Source organism: Candoia aspera, chromosome 2 (assembly GCF_035149785.1).
Source record: "Candoia aspera isolate rCanAsp1 chromosome 2, rCanAsp1.hap2, whole genome shotgun sequence".
Taxonomy (NCBI): Eukaryota; Metazoa; Chordata; class Lepidosauria; order Squamata; family Boidae; genus Candoia; species Candoia aspera.
Window position 1 is genome coordinate 41,549,831 of NC_086154.1, and position 19,616 is coordinate 41,569,446.

The 19,616-nt window shown below is 42.2% G+C and overlaps 1 protein-coding gene across 2 annotated transcripts in view; it reads left to right on the forward strand.

The window, feature by feature from the left end:
* Nucleotides 1-19,616, forward strand: part of GRIP2 (glutamate receptor interacting protein 2) — a 154,504-nt gene that overhangs the window by 131,049 nt on the left and 3,839 nt on the right. For both annotated transcript variants that reach the window (XM_063291661.1, XM_063291662.1), the window contains exons 21-23: nucleotides 188-308; nucleotides 2,806-3,042; nucleotides 18,470-18,616. In XM_063291661.1, coding sequence (XP_063147731.1) covers nucleotides 188-308; nucleotides 2,806-3,042; nucleotides 18,470-18,616 — 505 coding nt within the window. The remainder of the gene's footprint in view (nucleotides 1-187; nucleotides 309-2,805; nucleotides 3,043-18,469; nucleotides 18,617-19,616) is intronic.

Below are 19,616 nucleotides of genomic sequence, written 5' to 3' on the forward strand. Positions count from 1 at the left end.
TTAGTGAAAGTGCATGGAGGTTCTGTATTTGGACTCTTTCTTGCCTGAAAAATTCATGTTGTTTGCTTTTGTATATGAAGACTCTGCCAAGTCTCTGCTTTTACTGGCGAGCCACTTGCTGTAGGCTTGAAGCTTCCGTCCTGCTCCAGAAGAGTGCTGACAATCTTTGGTTCCTACGTTACAACAGATATCCCACCCGCCAAAATGGCCTTGAGATGCCACATGAGGATAATTTTTGGAGCGTTTTTGGAGAAGCTTTGGAGGACTTGGAAACATGCGGCCAGTCTGAACTTTTGAGGGAGATTGAGGTAATGAATCTTTGAAAGTGGGTATGCCTAGCTCTGCTGTTGCTGCTGCGCCTACAGAGTTTTCCCCTTTGTACTTGTGAGTGTGTCTCTCCCATGGTGTATAGCGCAGGGAACAAAGGTAGGGAGAACAACCTGTATTACCTTTACTCTGAGCAGTCGGACGAGCCAAGAGGCCCAGACAGTTTGTGTTTCCCTTTAAAGTAAGATCACAAGAAGCTTACAGGGTACATCTGATTTATAAGTATATACTTCTCACACTTTCTGCCATCATGGACCATTAAATGGATGTTCAGAAAATGCAGGGATCAGCCAATTAAACCAACAGTCCCTCCCTAATTTTTTGTTTTGAAGAACATGGGGCTTCATATTTTTTTCAGCAAATAAAATAATGATTATGGGTGCCTTTGGGTACGCCTTCCCATCTCCTCCATTTTTAAGGGTTTTTTTAAAAACTAAATTTTGTAAAAAAAAAAAAAACACCTTGCAAAATTAATGCAAAATTAAGTATTGATTTGCCACTTGATTTATTTTATGTACCACATGCCATATAATAACGGTACATAGAAGATTAGGGCCAAATGCCCTCCAGCCCAATGTACTTTTGGATATTCATCACTTCATTTCCTATTTGCACTTTTGGTTTGGGGTTGCTTGTGTGAGATCACAGTTCCATTTAATTCAAGATGGACTTAACACTCGTAACAGCTCTCAAGACTTGTTTGTGTTATCAGTTTCCTGTATTTTAGTATTCACGTTGCTGTATGTATTAGCACTTGAACACTTCAGTGAACCAGTTTTCAGATGCACCCATTTTTGCAAATGACTAACCACATTCCAGCATGATAAGTAACAGCAAAAAAGAACTCCACAAACATAAAAAATGCTTGTGTAAACTGGAAACAGCAGAAACAGGCACTGATCCATCGCTTTGTGAAAAGCAGGCAGGTTGGGAATATTGCAGTTTCCTACCCTTTCCTGCTAGTGATGCAGGAAGGGCTCCATATAGGGGGAAAAAAATGTCTCATGGAGTGTTTGCCACCAGTCTGTGAGCTCCACAGAGAGAAATCTCTTGATGGAAATTGTGCAGCACTGCCCTGGAGATGCTCATGGCATCAAAGGAGCTGACAATATCAGAGAATTCCAGGGGACTAAGCTAAGCATTTTTTCTTTCCACAGCAAATATAGGGGCAGCTGCACCTAGGGACCAATGCCATAAAGTTTAGGGTCTTGGGCAAACAGTAGATATGAGATACAAGAAATAAGCAGCAAAAGTATTTGGTTTATTTCAGCAGTTTCAATAATCAATTCCCACTCACTCCCTCATGCACGCAAACATACATAACATCCCATCACCAGGCTGGCTAGGCTTTGGCCTGGAATCAGGGAAGATGGTGTGCAGCAGGTAGACAACCTGGGTCAGAAGTCTTCTGGCAAACTCCTTGATTCCATCCTCCTTGTTGTTACTGTATTTCCTTCAGCATTTCGTACACTGTTTGTGAACGTGGTCTCTGAGTACATGCTTCCTTTTCAATTGAATTTGCTGTTAAGCTATTTTCAGACATATACTCATCTAAGCCACTTCCCGTTACTTGCTGATCTTAGAATAACTGGTTTTCTGTTATTGCTAAGCAGTTCTTGTCTTCCTCATGGTGACACAGAGTTCACTATGGCTTTTCTTTGATTCTTTCTTTAGGCTTTTTATTATTATAGGCAGTGAATGTGGGGAGACATGACTTAGGCAATAAGCAGACTGTTGACCAGCTGACTGGAGGTGATTACAGGGGAGGCTGCAGACCAGACCACCAGGTGGACTCACCAGTGGTCCACAGACCACAGATTGAGAGTCACAGATATAAAGATAGCAACAAACTTACAGATAGGTTCAGACTGTGTTCCACAAAATTCAGAGTAACCTTTTATGAGGTTGGTAGTCCAGCTGCTTGTCACTCCTTGCATAATATTGCCCAGACAAAAACTGGGTTTGCTATCCTCTTCCTACTCAAAATATGACTCATGACTTGCTTGGAACAATTCCCTCTAAGCCTAAGGGGAGCTACTTTGCATAACAGGGCAACAATTACTTGGAACATTGCGACACTGTGCCTATTCACATACTTTATTGACTGTAAGATCCAGTGGACATTTCTCATTGCCACAGAGGCAAGTGGACTCATGACAAAGCTTGGACAGAAATTGCCATTCAATAGCAAACAGATCTGAAGCATAATGATCAACAGTGTCTTATAGTGTCTCAGAATATCTTTGCTTGCCAGCATTTTCTTATCTCTCTTTGATGGAAAGGATACTAGGCATATGTAAGAGCTGGCAAAATGTGAGATTACCTTAGCAGAGCTCTGGATATTGGAGAAAGGCAGAACTTAAGATTTGCAGGGCTGAAGGTCTTTGTTTCATATCAACATGAACTTCACAAGACTTCCTTTTTCTTGTATTGGCTGATCCCATTCTACTCATTCTCTTTGGTTCTGTTTCCCTATAGGCATCCATCATGACTGGGAGTGTACATAATCTGAGCCTTGATGGGGGCAAGTTGCCCAGGAACTCTGTAAACCAGTCAGGACTGAGCCCAGCAAGGAAAAGTAACCCCAAGAGCTCAGGTGAAGGGCAGAACAACAGCAGTGTGACCCCTACCAAGAATGACAAGAACTTGGAGATCAAGATGATAAAGGATGAGATTCAAGAAATCATGTCTCCAACTCCTCTTGAGCTGCATAAGGTGTGTGTGCGTGTGCATATGTGCATGCTGAATAATGGTTTCACAGTAAGTTTGGCATCTGTGGAGTATCTCTCATGAGCCTTGGATTTTTTTTTTTGAGAGCTAAAGAAAATACAGACTGCTTCATTGACTGCTTAGTTCTGTTTGAGCACCAAATGGTATAGAGCATTCCACTGAGCCCACAGCATCAAGTATCCTCCTGTGGGGATTCAGCCTCTCCTCCCAATTCCCTTGGAGCAACCCTGACTTAGATAACAGCTCAATGGGAAGTGCTAAGGTTGGTCCCTTCAACTCCAGGGAAGCCTGGAAGGTCTACTATGTAAAACCATGGAAGGTCATTCCTGACCAGGTGGGTTAGTACAAGGCAACCTCCAGGGACAAGAGAAGCAGGTCTTATGTGCCACCAGTATCAGAAGAACGGAGTCTCCCTGTGCCCAGCATAAGAAGAGAATCTCCACCGTGTCTTTCATAATTGCTCCAAATATCATATTATTGGTGGCAGCCAGGGATTGGGTGGGGATTCCTGTACTGGACCCACAGTGATGTTTTCCTTTTCTCGGGTTTATCGTTCTGAAAAACTTGAGGTTCAAAGTATGAATGCTGTGGTTATCAGAGATATCTAATGACGTGTAAACCATTAACCTCTTGCATGGGAATATTTACTCTGGCACCAGCCTTTCCCACAAGATTTTTGGTTACTGGAATTACTTCAAGATTTAGTTAAAAATCAAACACTCTATTTACACAGTCAAGGGTTTGTTTGGGAACAAGCTGAGGCAACCTGTTTTAAAACTGGAGCATTCCCTTTCCTATTTTTTTGTTTTGTTTGTTAAAACTAAGATTATTCATTTAATGTATCCATTTAATCTGCTACCATAAAAATGATGCTGATACTTTTTCACATTTGCTTAACCAGCTATATTCTGTGTAACAAGCAATTTCATGGTCTTTCAGTCATTATTATTATGGACAGATGTTAGAAAACAATCCTAATTCCCACATCTTGCCTTTATTTTATTATCTCAGTGAATACATCTCAATGGGCCTTCCAAGGTGTGAAATCTGCATTATACTACTTGCTCAGTGCAAAGCATCCACAACAGAAGACTGACTAATTTCCACTTGTAAACATCAAGTGAATAGGAGCCCACTATTAATTAATTAATATTAGTAATTAATTCCACCATCAAATTCTTACTACTGTTAGAAAGTTTTTTCCTAATATTAAGTTAGAATCTGTCTTCATAATAGCTTCCATTATCCATTATCCAAGTCTCAACTTTGGTGTGGCATCCTTTCAGATATTCAAAGAGTACTATCAGATCCCTCTCAGTTGACTAAATATTCCCAATTCCCTCATTCTTCCTTCAAAGAATGTTATTTCTAGCCCTCTGATCATCCTCATTGCCCTTCTATAAACTACCAGTCTCTCTGAATCCTTCTTAAATGCTATGCCCAGAACAAGACAGTGTTTGAGGTGAGCTCTCACCAAAGCAGAACAAAGTGGAACAATTCTCGTGATTAGGAAACTGTACTTCTGTTATGTCTAGAATTGCATTTCTCAGGGACTTCAGGGAAGAAATGGCAAACTGGAGCCAACGACTGCGGTGGTATGAAGAGCCGGTGAGTGGACTGGTTCTTTGTGATTCCTCTCCAGACAAGGAGAGGACTTGAGATCGCCCACAAGTGCTCCAGACAGTTGCTCTCCTTGAGGAGACCGCAAGACAGCAGTCTCTGGTGGGTTTAGAGTTCTGGGAGACAAAGGAACTCCCTCTCTGCCCAAACTGTGGTTGGTGCCTTTATGGACACTGGTTCACCTACTTCCTTGCTTGTTAACTGTTTTTCAGCTATTAGAAACCTTCAGAATTACAAGTTTTACAGGACTGAGTTTTCTTTAGTCCTTAGCAAAAGAAGCTTTAAATATAAGTTGAAGGACTTTTAAAAAATTCATTTTTTGGAATAAACAGCAAACAGTGATTAGAATGTTGATTTTGGAAAGTTACAAATGGACTAAGGGTCCAGATGGATTTGAAATAAGGTTTTGAAATTAATTATAAGAATCCTTCCTATGGGAAAAGGGTGTTGTTTTGAATTCTTAAAGAAAAAAATATTTTTTTAAGTAGTAAATTTTATCAAGTTTCCAAAAAAGAATAAAAACTACAGAAAAATAAAAAAAACTACAAAAAGAGAAAAAAAACTAAAAAGGTATGGAAACACAAGAGAAATTTTTTTTTAAAGTTACAAAAAGATGTGGCTTCCGACTTTTAACAGCAAGGATACGCAAAAATTTCCATAATCAATCTCTTACTCTAAATTAAACCCAGACATGACATTATTTCTATAAATCATTCTACTTTAACACATAATAAAAACCACTAAGTACAGTTACTCCTCCCCCTTATATTAAAATAAAGGGAAAAAAAGTTAATATAAACTTCCTAAACATCTTTCTCCCCTCCAAAAGATAAAACATATTTAATTATTCCCTTCCTACAACTATTCTATACATTTCTGCCTACTATAATAAGAATCAACTTAAAAAGCACATGAGTTGTCTGGTATTGTACTTAATAATACAACAATCTTAATAATCCCAACCTTAATAAACCCAAAAAACAAAGAGAATTCAAAACAGTAATTCCGTATCTTTAAAAGCGAATAACATCAAATCCTTAAAGCAAACCAGATAAACATTCTTTACCATAATACAACAGTTTTAATAATTTTAATCTTAATAAACCCCAAAAACAAAGCCAATTCAAAATAGTAAATCCAAATCTTTAAAAGGGAATAACATCAATCAAATCCTTAAAGCAAACCAGATGAACATTCTTCAACCCTTATTCTGCTTCAAAATAAACCAAAGCAGTTACATATCCCGACAATGTGCACAGAGCTTTCCTCTTGAAAGAATCAAACAGCCCAACTGCCCCCCTCAGAAGTTCCAACTTCTTTTCATGGCATTCCACCAGAAAGTCAATTTCACTTATGGCTTGCAGATCTCTCTCTCCCTTAAATTTCTCCAACTTCACTATCCAGTCTTCATCCAGCATCTTGATAAAAATCCCAATCTCAATCTTATAAAAAAAAAAGGCCCCTTTCTATCACTCTTAAATTCTTCAATTTCATTCACCACATCCCCAACCTGATGGCACATTTTAGATGTCATATTTTCCACAATGTCCTGGATATCTTGCATAAACGCCCCTTCCTGGACCGAGAGGCCCTTCAAACAGTCACTCATGCCCTGGTCATCTCCCAGATAGACTACTGTAATGCGCTCTACATGGGGCTACCCTTGAAGAGTATCTGGAAGCTTCAGCTGATTCAGAATGCAGCCCCGCGGACAATCTTGGGTGCTCCAAGATTTGCACATGTAACACCTTTGTTTCATGAGCTGCACTGGGTCCCAGTTTGCTTCCGGGTCCAATTCAAGGTGTTGGTCATCACCTTTAAAGCCCTACATGGCATGGGGCCATGCTACCTGAGGGACCGTCTCATCCCTATTACATCGACCCACCCTACCCAGTCATGCAGGGAGGGCATGTTACAGATCCCATCTATAAAAGAATTTCATCTAATGAGGTCTCAGAAGCGTGCCTTCTCTGCTGTAGCTCCCACCCTTTGGAACATCCTTCCCTCAGAGGTCCGACAGGCCCCTTCATTCCTGGACTTCCGAAAATGACTAAAGACCTGGTTTTGTCAGCAGGCTTGGAATGGGAGGGGGAATAGTTATACCTGGGGATGGCTAGTGCCCTAAGTGATTTTGAGGGGCGTCCTACACTCATGGACTGATTAAAATCTCTTGCCACTTAGATTTTACTATATTCTTATTTTATTGTATTGTTATACTGAATGGTTTTAAGTTTTAACTGCATTTTATTGTAAACCGCCCAGAGTCCCCCATAAGGGGGAGATGGGCGGTGAATAAATTTATAAATAAATAAATACTTGATAAAAGTCAGAAGAAATCTGTTTAAAATCTTGGTGGAAATCAGAAGGAGTCTGTTCGAAATCGTCCATGTCTCACGCAGTAGATTATGGCGCCCCCTAGGAGCTTAACCAGCATAAAGTGAGTGTGAGATAGCAGACAGTCCTCAAGGGAATGTGAAAACAGAAAGCTGAAGGTTCAAATCAGCCAATTCAATGTGTAGGATAATGCTAATATCTTCAAATTTAATACAAAAATAATAACAGGAAGACAATTGTTTACTCTCAATCCTCCTTTATATTTGGAAGGAAAACGAAATCCAAAACTTAAAAAATATATTTTTTAAAGTAATCCCAAAAATCACGTTAAGCACCAAGAGAACCAGCTTCTCCTTGCTGTAGAAAGCCTCTCTTGGGGTACATATACTTTAAAAAAAAATACAAATTGGGGATTTAGAAATGGGGTGGCTGGTCTTAGTGTCCCTTTAAGGAGGCTACAGCATGGCTTGGAAAATGATAACGTCCCTGCCTCCCAGCTGACTCTTACCAGTCAAAAGCAAAACACTGTTTCCGATCTTCTGGCTGCAAGCAGCCATCCAGAGGGCAGATGGGATGATTCCAGGTACTCTCCTTTATCTGGAGAACATTTCTGGGCTTCAGGAAAACCTGCCTGAGCCTGAAAAAAGTTACCTGTAATGATTGCCTACTCTAATAGACGCAGACTCACAAGCAGGAACTTAATGATATCTGTTTTATTAAAGAATAGTATGCAAATACAGAGAAAGCTGAGAATGAGTAAAAGCGCGCCAAATACAAACTAAAAACCCTCGGCTCAAACGTAATTCCTCCCCTCGCCCTGCCGTTGCAAACTCCCCCCACCCCCAGGTGCTGGTAACCGTTTCTGCTGATGTCCTGGGAAAGGAACCTTGAACACACGAGATAACCCAAACACATTCCAATCCAGCTGCTAACATATAACAATCCCACGAGATGGAATCCTCCTCCCCTCCCAGACGAGACACGCATCAGCCAAATGACATGCGAAACGTTACGAGGTACCAGCAACATTGGAACGGTGAACATGACATACCGCCCCCCCCCAAAAAAAAACACTAAGGAGCAGGTTTCATAGGATAAGCCAGATGAAAGAGTCTAACTAAAACAGGAGATTGAACATCACGGGCAGACACCCACTCAGGGTGGGGAAAGTGTTTCCAACGAATGAGGTACTGCAGGGTGCCATGAAGTCTGTGAGAATCAAGGACCTCCTTCACCTCAAAATGTTGCTGTCCATCAATCATGATCGGAGGAGGGGGGGGGGTTGCGGATGCCAGTGATTGGAGTGGTTGACAGGCTTGAGCAAACTGCAATGAAAAACAGGATGTAAACACTTTAGATTGTGTGGCAAATCGAGTTTAAACGTGACAGGGTTCACAACTCCCACAATGGGAAAAGGACCAACAAACTTAGGAGCCAACTTCTTTGAGGGCTGAGAGGAATTAATGAACTTTGTGGAAAGGTAGACCTTATCACCAACTTGAAAAGCAGGTTGAAGGGCTCGTCGCTTATCAGCGTGCAGTTTATAGGCAGACTGGGCATCAGCCAACGCCTGTTGAATTACCGGCCACGAATCAGCCAGGTGAGCAGCCCAATCAGAAGGGGAGGAGGGCTGTGTGGAGGGCTGAGGCAAGTCAGGAATGGGCACAAAGTCCCGGCCAAACACAGTACGGAAAGGGGTGTGCCCCGCGCTCTGATGGACAGCATTATTATAAGCCACCTCAGCAAAAGGCAGCAGATCAACCCAATTGTCCTGCTGATAGTTGACAAATGCCCGCAAAAATTGCTCCAGGGTTGAATTAAGAGCCTCCATAGATCCGTCAGTCTCCGGATGCGACGCAGTGGACAACGCCTGCTTGGTGCCTACCAGCTTCAAAAATGCCCTCCAAAATTGGGAAGTAAACTGTGTTCCGCGGTCTGTGATCAAGCGGGAGGGGCTCCTGTGAATCTGGTAGATGTGGACTAGAAAAAGGCGGGCCAATTGCTGCACAGACGGAATGGAAGCACATGGAATAAAATGGGCTTGCTTAGAAAAGTAGTCCTTCACCACCCAAATCACAGTCTTTCTCTGACTAGGAGGCAAATCCACAATGAAATCCATGGAAACCTCCTCCTAAGGATGGCAGGGGCTGGCCACCGGCTGAAGCAGCCCTTGCGGTTTGCCCCCCTTCTGTTTAGACATGGCACAGACAGGACAAGAAGCAACATAACTTTTTACATCACGTCTCAATGTGGGCCACCAGAATTGGCGGCACACGAGGTGTAAGGTTTTGACAAACCCAAAATGACCAGCCACTTTATCATCATGAGACCTAATCAAAATTTCCCTTCGCAAACTGTCAGGGACATAGAGGTGGTTCTGCTTCCAAGCGAAGCCTCTGTCAAATGTAACATTGTCTCTATTCGCTTGCAACCAAGTGTCAGATTTCAGCTCTAGCAGAAACTGTTGTTGCAATTGCGAGGGAATTGGCGTTCTTCCCCCAGCCGGTGAAACTGACGCTGGGGGCAGCTGTGCACGAGTCTGACTGCGTGTGACAGCTTGCAACCCCAATTGGGGTGCTGTCCACACCGTACCCACAACGTCAGATGCCTGGACCGAATCCTGGGGCAGGCGGGAAAGCGCATCAGCCAAGAAGTTTTTCTTGCCTGGAATGAACTTCAACTTAAAGTCAAAGCGACTGAAAAATTGAGCCCAGCGGATCTGCTTAGGACTGAGCTTACGGGGCGTGCTGAGCGCTTCCAAATTCTTATGGTCAGTCCAAACCTCAAAAGGACATTTAGCCCCCTCTAAGAGGTGGCGCCAAGCCTCCAAAGCAGCCTTGACTGCAAAAGCTTCTTTTTCCCAAACATGCCATCACCTTTCCGTCTCGGAAAATTTCCGGGACAGATACGCACAGGGCTTCAGGCAGCCAGCAGCATCCGCTTGCAGCAAGAGTGCTCCAATTGAGAAATCGGAAGCATCCACTTGAACCACAAAGGGTCTAGTGGGATCAGGGTGTTGCAAAATGGGTTCAGCAGTGAACAGGCTTTTGAGTTTGTCAAAAGCCAACTGGCATTCAGGTGTCCAATTGAGCAATGCCCCCAGGTTCTTCACCTTGTGTGTGTCCCCCAACCCCTTCGTACGTAACAAATCAGTCAGAGGCAATGCAATTTCTCCGAACCCTTGGATAAATTGGCGGTAATAGTTGGAAAAGCCAAGAAAACTTTGGAGCTGCCTGCGGGTACGCAGGCGCTCCCACCCCAAAATAGCTTGAATCTTCGCAGGATCCATTTCAATGCCTTTGTCAGAGATCCTGTACCCCAGGTAGTCAACCTGAGTCTGATGAAATTCACACTTAGAAAGTTTAGCATAAAGCTCAGCCTTTCTCAGTTTGCTAAGCACCTGTTTCACCAAGCGCTCATGTTCCTCCTCCGTTTCAGTATAAATTAAAACATCATCCAAATAGACCAGTACACCCTTGAACAAATGTTCATGTAACACTTCATTGATCAACTGCATGAACACCGCCGGTGCCCCCGCCAACCCAAAAGGCAAAACCTTGTACTGAAAAGAACCCAGAGGACAATTGAAAGCAGTCTTCCACTCATTCCCCTCCCGTATGCGGATACGGAAATAGGCTTCCCTCAAATCCAGCTTAGAGAAGATTTTCCCCTTAGCCAGATGTGCTAACATGTCTTTTATTATTGGCAGAGGATATTTGTTTAATATCGAGACCACATTTAATCCATGGTAATCTGTACAAAGTCTCAATGTCCCATCCTTCTTCGCTCGAAACAAGATGGGGGCGCCCACCGGCGAATTTGCTGGTTCAATAAAACCCCTGGCCAAGTTTTTGTCCACAAACTCCCGCAACGTCGCCAGCTCCTTTTGTGTCATGGCATAGATTTTTGGTTTGGGCAGTTGCGCGTCGGGGACCAACTCTATCGCACAGTCAGTTTTTCGATGAGGTGGAAGTTGGTCCGCTTCCTTCTCACTAAACACATCCGCAAAGCCTTGGTATTGCTCCGGCAAGCCCTCCAGTGGGGTGACAGCGAAATGCGGAGTTGCTGCCGCCGCCCTCCCCACTGCAGCCTGCGGAGCGTCATCCTCCCCAGGGGCTTGATAGAAACCATCCCCAAAAGTCAAAGTCCTGTGCACCCAATTTATATAGGGGTTTTGTTGGACCAACCAAGGAATCCCCAGAATGACTAAGGGACCCCCCACAGGCGCCACTACAAATGGCAGCCCCTCACAGTGGCTGCCCATTTGCAACGCCACCATGCCCGTGGAATGGGTGACTGGCTTCCCCACTGCCATAGAACCATCCAGTTGGGTAAAAATCATGGGACGTTTTAGTGGAAAGCTGGGTAACTCCAAAGCAGCCACCACGTCAGGGTGCATCAAGCAACACAAACACCCTGAATCGATCAATGCCCAAACTTCAACGGTTCTTGTGCGGGAGCCTAGCTTCACTTTCACTGTCAGTGTGGGATAGTTGCCACTCACCGAAATATGGTCATGCCCCTCCACCACCTGCCCAGAGGCGCTCTTTAAAGCAGATGGGTGGCGTTTCCTGCCGGCTGGAGTAGATCAGGCTCCCCCTCGTCCCTGAAGTAAGGAATCTCCTCCACTTCAGTTTCAGCCATGGCTGCCTTCATTTTCTTGGGTAAAGAGGGAGATTTCCCCGAGGACTTTCCCGGATGATCATCAGTCTTTCCCTTCGGGCACGCCGCCGCTCAGTGACCTTCCTTCCCACATCGGAGGCATTGTCCTTTCGCATAGCGGCGCCCTCTTCCCAGGCACGTTGACCAGTCTTTCCAGTGGGTGCAGCAGTGCGGGAACCCTTGCTGAGCCCAGCATATCTCATCACCTTCCACTGAGCAAAAGTCTCATGGGCATGCTCAGCCTTCCCTGCCAGCTGTATCCATTCATACAGGGTATCTGGGTTGTCCCTGCCAAGCGGCCACCTCAAGACCTCCGTATTCAGGCCGTCCTTAAAAAGTTCTATTAATGTGGATTGGGACCAATCCTCATCCTTCCCAGCCAGAGCCTTAAATTCCAGAGCGTAATCTGCCACCGATCGTGGCCCCTGGCACAGCTCCCTCAATGCCCATTTTGCCCTTTCTTTAGCTAACGGGTCTTCAAAGTGTAGTTTCAATGCCCACAGGAATTCTTTGAACTCCTCCAGCTCAGGGGCATCCGATTGACATAACTGCACATACCAATCGGCAGCTCGCCCCTTGAGCTTAGTGGCAATGGCATTAATCTTGGCTCTTTCTGAGCGGAAACATTGTTCCCATTCATCCATATAACACCTTGCATTGGTAAGGAAGAACGATAGCTTAGTTGGATCTCCATCAAATTTAACGGTAAAGTCCTTAACCCCACTCCGGGCGGTCCCTTCGCCACAGCTGGTCAGTCGGGCTTCCTCTTAGCTCCCAGGGAGCTCCGCTCACGAGGAGGGGACCTTGAAATTCTCACCCTCGCTGCTCTTACTTCCTCTCTGTGCCGGGTCCTACTCCTTTCCCCCGGGGAAGGTGGGGGCAAACAAGGGGTCGAATACCTATTACTGGACTCCTCTCTCCTCCTCTCCCGGGGACCCCAGTCCATGGACATTTTACGGAACATAAATTCTAGTGACTCCAATTTGGCCTCCACCAGTTTTATATGATCAGGGGTTTGGGAATCCTCCTTTCCCTCCTGCCTCACCACGGTTGGGGACATCGGGTATCGCTGCTTCCAAGACATTTTGGACGTCCCTGGTAGGGATCCCTGTGTTTCATCCCAGGTGAGCAGCTCGCCTGGTGACTCGCCGGTCGGTTCAGGGGCTCTTTTACCTCCAACCTCCTCTTCTCCTAGGCTGGAGCTCGACCTCTCTCGAACTTCTGAGGGCTCTCGAGGAGGGACTCTCTCCGTTCTTATCACTGTGGAGTCGGGTTCCCCCTTGCTCGATTCCTCGCTTTCCGTGGTTTGGGGATTTGGTTTGCTCATCGCTAGCACTTCTCCCTCACAAAATAAATCTGGAAAGGGGCTAACGGAAAAAAAAATTTGGATTCTCAGCTTTATGTAATGATTGCCTACTCTAATAGACTCAGACTCACAAGCAGGAACTTAATGATATCTGTTTTATTAAAGAATAGTATGCAAATACAGAGAAAGCTGAGAATGAGTAAAAGCACGCCAAATACAAACTAAAAACCCTCAGCTCAAACGTAATCCCTCCCCTCGCCCTGCCGTTGCAAACTCCCCCCACCCCCAGGTGCTGGTAACCGTTTCTGCTGATGTCCTGGGAAAGGAACCTTGAACACATGAGATAACCCAAACACATTCCAATCCAGCTGCAAAACGTTACGAGGTACCAGCAACATTGGAATGGTGAACATGACATTACCTCATTGTCAGCTCCACCCACTGAACCTGCGGGCACAGCCGTTCAGTCTGCCATTTCCATCGGAAGCTGAATTCTTAAAGAAAAAATGATAGGTCTGCCATTTCCATCGGAAGCTGAATTCTTAAAGAAAAAATGATAGGATGGGACTTCGAAGGCTGGATGCTAGAGGGAACCAGAAAGAACTAAAGATTACAATTAAGGGAGAACAACATTTAAATTTGACTTACTAATACAAAATGGAGCAAAATACTGTAACATTGGACATATTAAAGGATATTTTTGAACAATGGACCCATCTGCCTCTATAGATAGACTATCTTTAAAAAGATGTTATGGAAGAGGAACAAGTTTTACTGGGCAAGACTGAGGCTGATCTGAAAATGGGTTTAAAAATGACAGGCTACAAGAACGATAAGGAAAAATGTGCTACATTGGATGTACACGTGAAATTGGCTGATGTCTTCATAATTAAAAGGGATATAGAAATAACAAACCAAAAGAGTGACCTGGGTAACTTTCCCATATTGAATTTACAAAAGAGACTTGTTAAAATTTTGTGAGAAGGAACAAAGAAAAAATGAAATAAAGTTCTAGGACATTATTTGAAAGGATTAAAAATCAAGATTTTAAAAGTAAAAGGAAGGAAAATAAAGTTGGTTTATTTGATCAAGCTTAAAATAGATATGTTGTTATTTCTGGTAACCCTTAATGGACTTTTGCTGATCAGGACTGAACAATGAGGTTTTAAAGATTTGTTTATAGATAAGACATGAGATATGCAAAGAAGAGATCATTTGTTGTATTTTAAGAGGTGATACATTACTAAAATAGTTTATACTTGTGATGAAGTGAGAAGTCATTTCTTTATATATCTCTTTTTTTTCTTACTATATTCTTAGTTTTTCTCTTTTTTATTCTTTCTGTTCTATTCTTTTTTGCACGTTCTTTTTTCTTTTTTTCCTTTATATTTTAGTTTGTATTAGTTACTATAAAAAAATAAAATTACATTTCTCTTTTTGTCAGCCACATCACATTGCTGATACTTATTCCATTTGCAATCAACTATTATTCCAAGATTTTTTTCCTAACTGCTACTATCAAGCTAGGTATCCTCCATCCTGTTACCTATGCATTTGATTTCTGTTTAAAGAATCTTGAATTTGTCTCTGTTAAACTTCACTGTTATTTTCAGTCTCTTCTCTAGCATCAAGATTGCTCTTGAGTTTTTTCTTTGTCTTCTAAGCTATCCCACACAATTTTGTATCATTTGATAATTCGGTAACAAACATTCCTTAAGCATGCCCTCTATCTCTTCATCCAATTCATTAGGAAAAATGAAATAAAATACAATCAAATGCATATTCACACCTCTCTACCTCCCTACATACCTAGTACAGTGTAAGGCCTAGGACTGAACCCCATTTGACATCAATTTGATGAAGAACGGTTGATGAATTTTTGAGCCAGCTGTCTACTTAATTGTCATTCACTGAAAAGCCAGCTGTCCATTTAATTATCTAACCCACACTTAGCTAGCTTGCTAATCAAAATGTTATGGATTACTTTTTCAAACGCTCTGCTAAAACCAGGATACAGTACATCTACATCATTTCCTCAATCTATTTAAGCAGTTAATTGATTAAAAAAGGAAATAAATTTAGTATAGTAAGACTTGCTCTTGACAAATTTGTGTTGACTTTTGATAATTGTTTTTAAGGTGCTTACAGATGAGAATTGAAGTACAATATATGGAAAGGCTCTGAGAAATCAACTAGCTTACTACATGGGTGTGTAAACCACAGCTTGTAAGCAGGTCTTGAATTCTTTTTGCTGCCTTCCAGGTAGAAACTGGAGTCACTGACTTCTAAAAGGATTCTTGCCTTTGTCTTCCTGGAATTAATTTTCATTGAGGTCTTTTTGAATATGATTCAAGAGAAACAAAACTTTTCACTAAATGGAAAAGGGGCAACTTTAAGGCTGTAATATTTAGAGCTTCCATTAGCATACCTGATTGCAACATATATGTATGCTGTTTTGATTAACAATATTCGTTATGACTCCTGGTATTAGATTAGAAAAATTAAGTGTTCTATTTAGTATCTCACTCTCTTTCACCTAATTGTTCTGCTCGGAATCAAGGGGTCCACATCACTGGACGTCTGTTAGAGCCAACTGCTCTGCTCTTGGGCTTGCTGTTCTCTTTGCTGTTTTTGCCTGCTCCTGTAATTTCTGAGCAACCAAACTGTGGCAGGAGTGAGAAAAGGAGCAGTTACTTTTGATCATCTCTTCTTTTTCTCTGAGCATTAGGGTATTATGCTGATAATCCTCCTCCTCCTGCTCCTCCTATTCAAAATATCCTTCTTTAAGTAGCTCTCTGAGCTCTCAAAACCTCAATTTTATCTGGAAAGAAATCTAAGCAGAAGTTGGCTATACAGGGCAAAATGAGTTGTAAATAATCATTAGTTTTCCCCTAGTGTTCTAGACAGGAGGTATGGTTCTCATCCTATCCTCATTAGGCATTTGACCTCCAGGTTATGAGAGTGTTCAGCCCTTACTTGGTCCTTCATAGATCTATTGATTGGCTTATCTAGGGGTATAATGAGAAATAACACCATTTAGGAAGTATTGAGAACCCATGCCAGAGACATTCAGTTGAATATTAGCACTAATTCAGATTAAAAGCATGTTCACTTTCACTCCAAACTTGCACTCAGCCCATATGTCCTACAATTTTTTGCACTAAACACTCTTAGGGAGAAAATAAAATCAGCACTCTGTTGAACATCCTTCTTTCTTTTTCATTTTTTTTTTTTTTGAAAAGGTAGTTTATATAGTTAGTAGGTAGTTATGTCTTTATTTTCTGCCCTGAGAGTTCTTTCAACCAGGTACTTCTCAATATATATATATATATATATATATCTTGTTCAGCAAGATTGTTTCATTGCTTCCACCAAGCTTAGTGCCTTATAAGTGGGTTGGAAGGAGAGAAGGCGCAGATAAGGGAACTTTTATGGCCTCAGCTGGCCATCAGATACCTGCTCTGTCATAACTTCTTTCCAGGCTTTTCACAGATAAGTTGCAGCTTGTTGGCTGAAAACCAAGTGATTTCACCCAGTATTAATCATTAATCTGTACAACCCTGGCATTCTGATCCAAAAAAACTGCACCCATGTTACAAAAGATCATTGTTCCTATACTCAGGTTTTGAAATTGGTAGCATGCTTTAACCTTACTTCTGTCTCTCACTCTGTTTCCTCTCTAACCATCAAGCAGCTTTCTCCTCCCTCTAAGGCCCAAGGTGCTGTTTATTTTTCATTCTCTTTCTCCTACCTGATTAGAAATCTATCTGTCTCCTTTCTTGCCTGCTCTTTCCATCTCACCTAAGCCTTTCCTCATCTCCAGAGAGCACCATAGAGTTAGCCAAATACTATAGTATAATTATAACTAATATCCCTCCTTTCATAATAAAACCCGTATTGGTGTACCTAAATTTCTGATTGTTTCTTTACCTTTTCCATAGCCAAACAACTGTTTTTCTGACTCTGGGATGAACTGGTTTCTGGTTAAAATCCCCAATATGTATCACTGGGGGTACATTGTAGCATGTAGAATGGGACCAGTTGAAGGGGACAGGCAGTCCCAATGCACAGAGAAAGATCATCTGAGGGTATCTTGTCAAGATTCCTTCCCCCTTCTCAAAACTTGAGCATGGCATGGCTAGGGATACCAACTTTGACACCAAAGGGTTGTCAACTCTCCAGTTTTTAGGGGGAATGAGCACATTTGGAATTTGGAATGTATCAAAATGCCTGTCACAAGGTAGCTTGCCCGTTAACGTGGCTCGCATGTTGGGAGTGATCAGTCACAAACATCTGTTACATCACTGTAAGACAAACTGCTGAGGATGCTCCTCACTCCAACTCTGATCTTTCCCCCTTTCCCCCCTCAAAGGTTCCCCTGCTCTTTTCCAGCTTAATTTATCTTTTTGGATAAAAATGCAACACAAACACTGTTATGCACTGGGTTGTTGTGAACACTCTCCTTCATTTTAAAGAAAGAAACTGGAACACATATGGAACTCAAAGGAATTCTTAGAAATGATTATGATACTAATAACTTGTTTTGTAACATGCCAGCTTCCCATAAACATAAAATAAGGGTGCTTAAAGAATATCAAAAGGTGAGTGGAGCAGGGAACTGATTAGTGTCCAGGGCATCATATTGGGGACCTCAGTATTGGAGAATAATTAGTGAGAATACAGTCAAACATTATCCACTCCTAATGAACCAAAGCCAATAATAGATTCTGCATCTTTAAGACTGCTTTGTGTAGTTATTGTATGATGCAGTTTTGAAGTCTCTGTGTAAGCTAGTGAGGCTGGGTGGCTGAATGCCTAGTCAGCAAGCATTCAAGGGTAGCACTGGGTAGCTGTGAAATGGTCAAGCTAATTGAATGCAGGTGTTTAATCATCTTTATGTGCCCCCATGTTGTCACATATCATTGAACTGACATGTGGATGACTGAAGTTCCTGCACACAAATGTATTCCAACCACCTAGAAAACATGGTTTCTATTGGCCATGGATAGCAGCTTCATGATTATTCTTAATAAAACAGTGTCATGTTAATCTTTTGGAGCAGGATAAAAATCGTATTATCTGGAGTTTCTGGACACAGATCTATGGGTGATCCAGATGTAGCCTATTAAAAACACTCCTTCTGCAATATAACATGAATTTAATTTTTGTTTACCTGTAATCTGATCTTCCTTGAAGGAACTGAAAGTGGCAAAGCTTGGTAATGCATCTCGCCCCTGTAATACTTTTTTTTAACAATCTGGTAAAATAGTTGAAAGACAGTAAGTGGTCCCAAGGCAATGGCTGATTAAGGTCTTGAATTCAAGTCTTCGGGGTCTGATAAGTAAGCTAGAGTGGTACAGTGAACATCTCATATTGCCCAAGTTGTTGAATATTTTATTATGTCACCCTGTAAGCTCTTCAGCATCTCAATCTTGCATACCCAAGTTGATTTTTACTGTCATACCAAATTAAAGTTACCATTTCCTACAGGTGACGATTTACAAGGATCCCGAGACTGAAGACTTTGGGTTCAGTGTCTCTGATGGCTTGCTAGAAAAAGGTGTCTATGTGAATATGATCCGTCCAGGTGGGCCAGCTGACCAATGTGGACTCAAGCCTTACGACAGAGTCCTCCAGGTAATAGATCACAAGGGGGGCGGGGGGAGAGGAATGCAAAAAAATTGGTTTCTTAAAGAGTTTTTAGAGGAGTTTGCTCTCAGCCAGCTGTGTATGTGTGATGATTGTGGGATCCTACCTAAAATATGCTTGCCTTCTCTCTCTCTTCACATTGTGCAATTTCAATGATAGAAAGGCAGCTGTGTTTGTGTCACTCATTTAAAATTCTGTCTCTGTGTCCTTCAATCTGGTCTTCTGCTCAAGAGCACTAGCGCTGAGCTAAGCTTTTCTCCATAATTCTGCCCCTTCTCCACTACCCAGTCATCATGCTGAGAAAAGCCACTTCATTATTTTTAATTATTTTTGTTAGTCATTGTCTTCTTCTACACCATTCTTCCCGAAGGAGCACAGTGCAATAAACAGAAAGAAAGGACAGTAAAGCAATCTTCAATAAAAGCAATTAGATAAACAAGCCACTATAAAAACAAGCTGAAATAGAAGTAGACAATAAAAATATTCCAATTAAAACAAAATTCATGTTAAAAAGCAACAAATCTCTCTAGTTTTTCTGGGGGATGGAAGATTGGAAGGACAGATGGCTTTTCCCTTTGGGTGCAGAAGAAGTAGAAAAACAGCTGGCAAGGGGCGTACAAGGCAGGGTCATATGTTTGTAGCAGAACTTCTTTTCCCCTCTGCCTTAGCCCCAAAGAAAACCTTTTCCCCACCTTGTTGTTTACCATAGGAAGGAATTTGCTTTTAACAAGAGAGAAAAATACACAAAGGGAATTGCCCGCTAGCTTTTCTTTTCTACACTTCCCGATTTTCTCAGAAATTGGTTATTTAGTCCAACCCGGATTCAAAACTTTGCTAGAGAAGGTGAAGGAGACAATAGTTTTTCCTGCCAATTAGCCTCTCTCCTTTCTCTGACATCTTTTCCCCACCTGCAGGGGAAAAATGTTTTCCATTATTATTTAGTCACTGGGAAGTTAGGGAACCATTTGTCCAGCACCAAGGAATTAAA